The sequence below is a fragment of the Morone saxatilis genome, unplaced genomic scaffold, assembly GCF_004916995.1.
Source record: "Morone saxatilis isolate NCDOM2014 unplaced genomic scaffold, NCSU_SB_2.0 Contig2, whole genome shotgun sequence".
In the NCBI taxonomy this organism is placed as follows: Eukaryota; Metazoa; Chordata; class Actinopteri; family Moronidae; genus Morone; species Morone saxatilis.
This window is the reverse complement of record NW_023339762.1, coordinates 1091157-1093318: the sequence shown is the minus strand read 5'-3', so window position 1 is coordinate 1093318 and position 2162 is coordinate 1091157. Positions and strand designations below refer to the sequence as shown.

Sequence of the window (2162 nt, the reverse complement as noted above, 5' to 3'; positions counted from 1 at the left end):
ATAATTTTGTTCAGTGTATATAATTTAAGTAATTTATTACAAGCTAAAGAAAACTACATTGTGCATAATTTTGTTTAAATTATTACTAAAACTAATAAATAACAAATTCACTCATTAATTACAGTTGCATGCATTATTAATAAAATATCTATATATTTTTTAAAATCTAATTTTGTCTGAGCCCGACGCAAGCCCGACCTATGGCAGTTTTTCTGGTCCGAACCTGCTGGATCGTGTCTGGTCCAATTGAGTTCAGGCAGAGAATCAAATCTCTAAGTTGAACCAACACTAGCACCAGCCCAGAACTAGCACTGGGTTTGGTGGAAAGGGGATAACTGACTCCCTCACCTTGTTTATGTAGAGGGTAAGGTAAAACACTTCTGTAACATATACAAATTAAAAGTCAAAGCATCGTCCAGTTAACCCTTTATCGGGCGGGAAACCATATATCGTCACTTCCTTATGACGGTTCTATGGCATATCAATAAATAACTCAAAGTTGGCTTACCTCTCCACAGTGAAGGCGGTGATGGAGCAAGAGGACACGTTGATGCCCAGATACTGAAGGTAGGTGATGCCCAGGCAGCCAGCATGGCCAAAAACCCACGTGCCTGTCAGACTGTCTGACACGTTGGGAAGCCCAGCTGCCACCAGCACCGTCAGGTCGGCTATGGCCAGGCTGACCAGGTAGCAGTTGGTGGGTGTCCTCATGTGGCGTGTGGTGAGGACCACAAGGACCACCATGATGTTGCCCACGATGCCCACGCCACACACCAGCAGGACCAGGAACACAGACACCGTCTTGTACTCCAGCGTCTCGGAGACGACGACGCTAGGACTCAGAGAGATGTTGGTTGGGGTGTCGATTCTGGAGCTCACGTTGTCATTCATGTCTGCTAACAACTGGCTTTTTTTATTCCCCAAGTGTTTGTTAATCAAAAGTAGCGTTCATTTGATTAAAGCTAAGTGATGAGGGGCTGGAATCTGAATTGTCGCCATGTTTTTTCCTCTTCATTTAGAGCATTACCTTTCATTTAAAGCCAGTCCAGTTATAAATAGCATATGGTATTTACTGTTTTGAACCTTTAACATCTCATCATGAGAAGGGGAAATAAGCACTGTCCTTTGATATTTGCTCTTGTCTTTCACCTTCACCGTCCTCACCGTCTTCGATTTAACTAATGAAGAAGAGTGAAAAAAAACGTTGAATAAAATTACCCCAGGACTTCCAAACACCACTCAAGCCCCTTTTGAGTCACCTAGAAATAGAAAATACGTTCAATTAATTAGACAAAGAGGGAATTGAATTGACAACTGTACTTTTATACATCAATATCAAACAAACATTAACACATACACAGAATTCCTCTCTGTGGCTCCCCCAGGTAATCTGCACTTACACTTGATCAATGCTGCTCAGAAGCAATACTGCTCATGCAATCAGGTAATGGTTAAAACTAAAGGGGGAAAATGAAAGGGCAATGCTAGCTGATGGTTTCAAATGGCACTGACATGGATAGCATGTCATTTTAGAAATAATGTAAGGGAAAGACTAGAATTGAGTTCATTTTTCTCTCGAGTATTGTTTTAGATCATGAGATATCTTGTGTACACATACTGCCCTGAGGGTGATGCTAGAGTAAAACTCATGGAGTGTCCAAAGGTTTCATCCTCTAGTGCAGTGGTTAACAACCTGTTTAGTAAGGTGTAACCCCCACAGCCCAGCCTGACTCAAGTACCCTTTTATCAACACCACTGTTCAACAACTGACATGTTTGCTTGGTTTGGTCAGGTTTGCATGTCAAAGGTGAAATAGTTGGGAGTAAGGCTCTCTGATCAATGAAAGTTATTTATCATGTTATAGCTTAGTGGGCTAGTTAGCTAGCTAAGCTCAACATTAATCACTAGCTAGTTAACCTGATAGCTAATATTAGCAAAATGCTGGCTAACTAGCTAGCAAACCATGTGTCTCAGAGTTAGTCTGTTGTTCCACAACCAGGACGGAACCCGCACTGTTCCTCTTCGATCAAAGGTTCGACAATCAACCGAACCCTCCTTTCCAGCACCTTAGAGTAAATTTTCCCAGGGAGGCTGAGTAGTGTGATGCCTCTGTAGTTTGCACACACCCTCTGGTCCCCCTTTTTAAATAGGGGAACCACCAC

The 2162-nt window shown here is 42.2% G+C and overlaps 1 protein-coding gene across 1 annotated transcript in view; it reads right to left on the bottom strand.

Moving 5' to 3' along the window:
- trhr2 (thyrotropin releasing hormone receptor 2) overlaps window positions 1-891 on the bottom strand; it is a 3883-nt gene extending 2992 nt beyond the window's left edge. Inside the window, exon 1 of the mRNA XM_035664772.1 lies at window positions 509-891. Coding sequence (XP_035520665.1) covers window positions 509-891 — 383 coding nt within the window. The remainder of the gene's footprint in view (window positions 1-508) is intronic.
- Window positions 892-2162: the final 1271 nt, after the last annotated feature.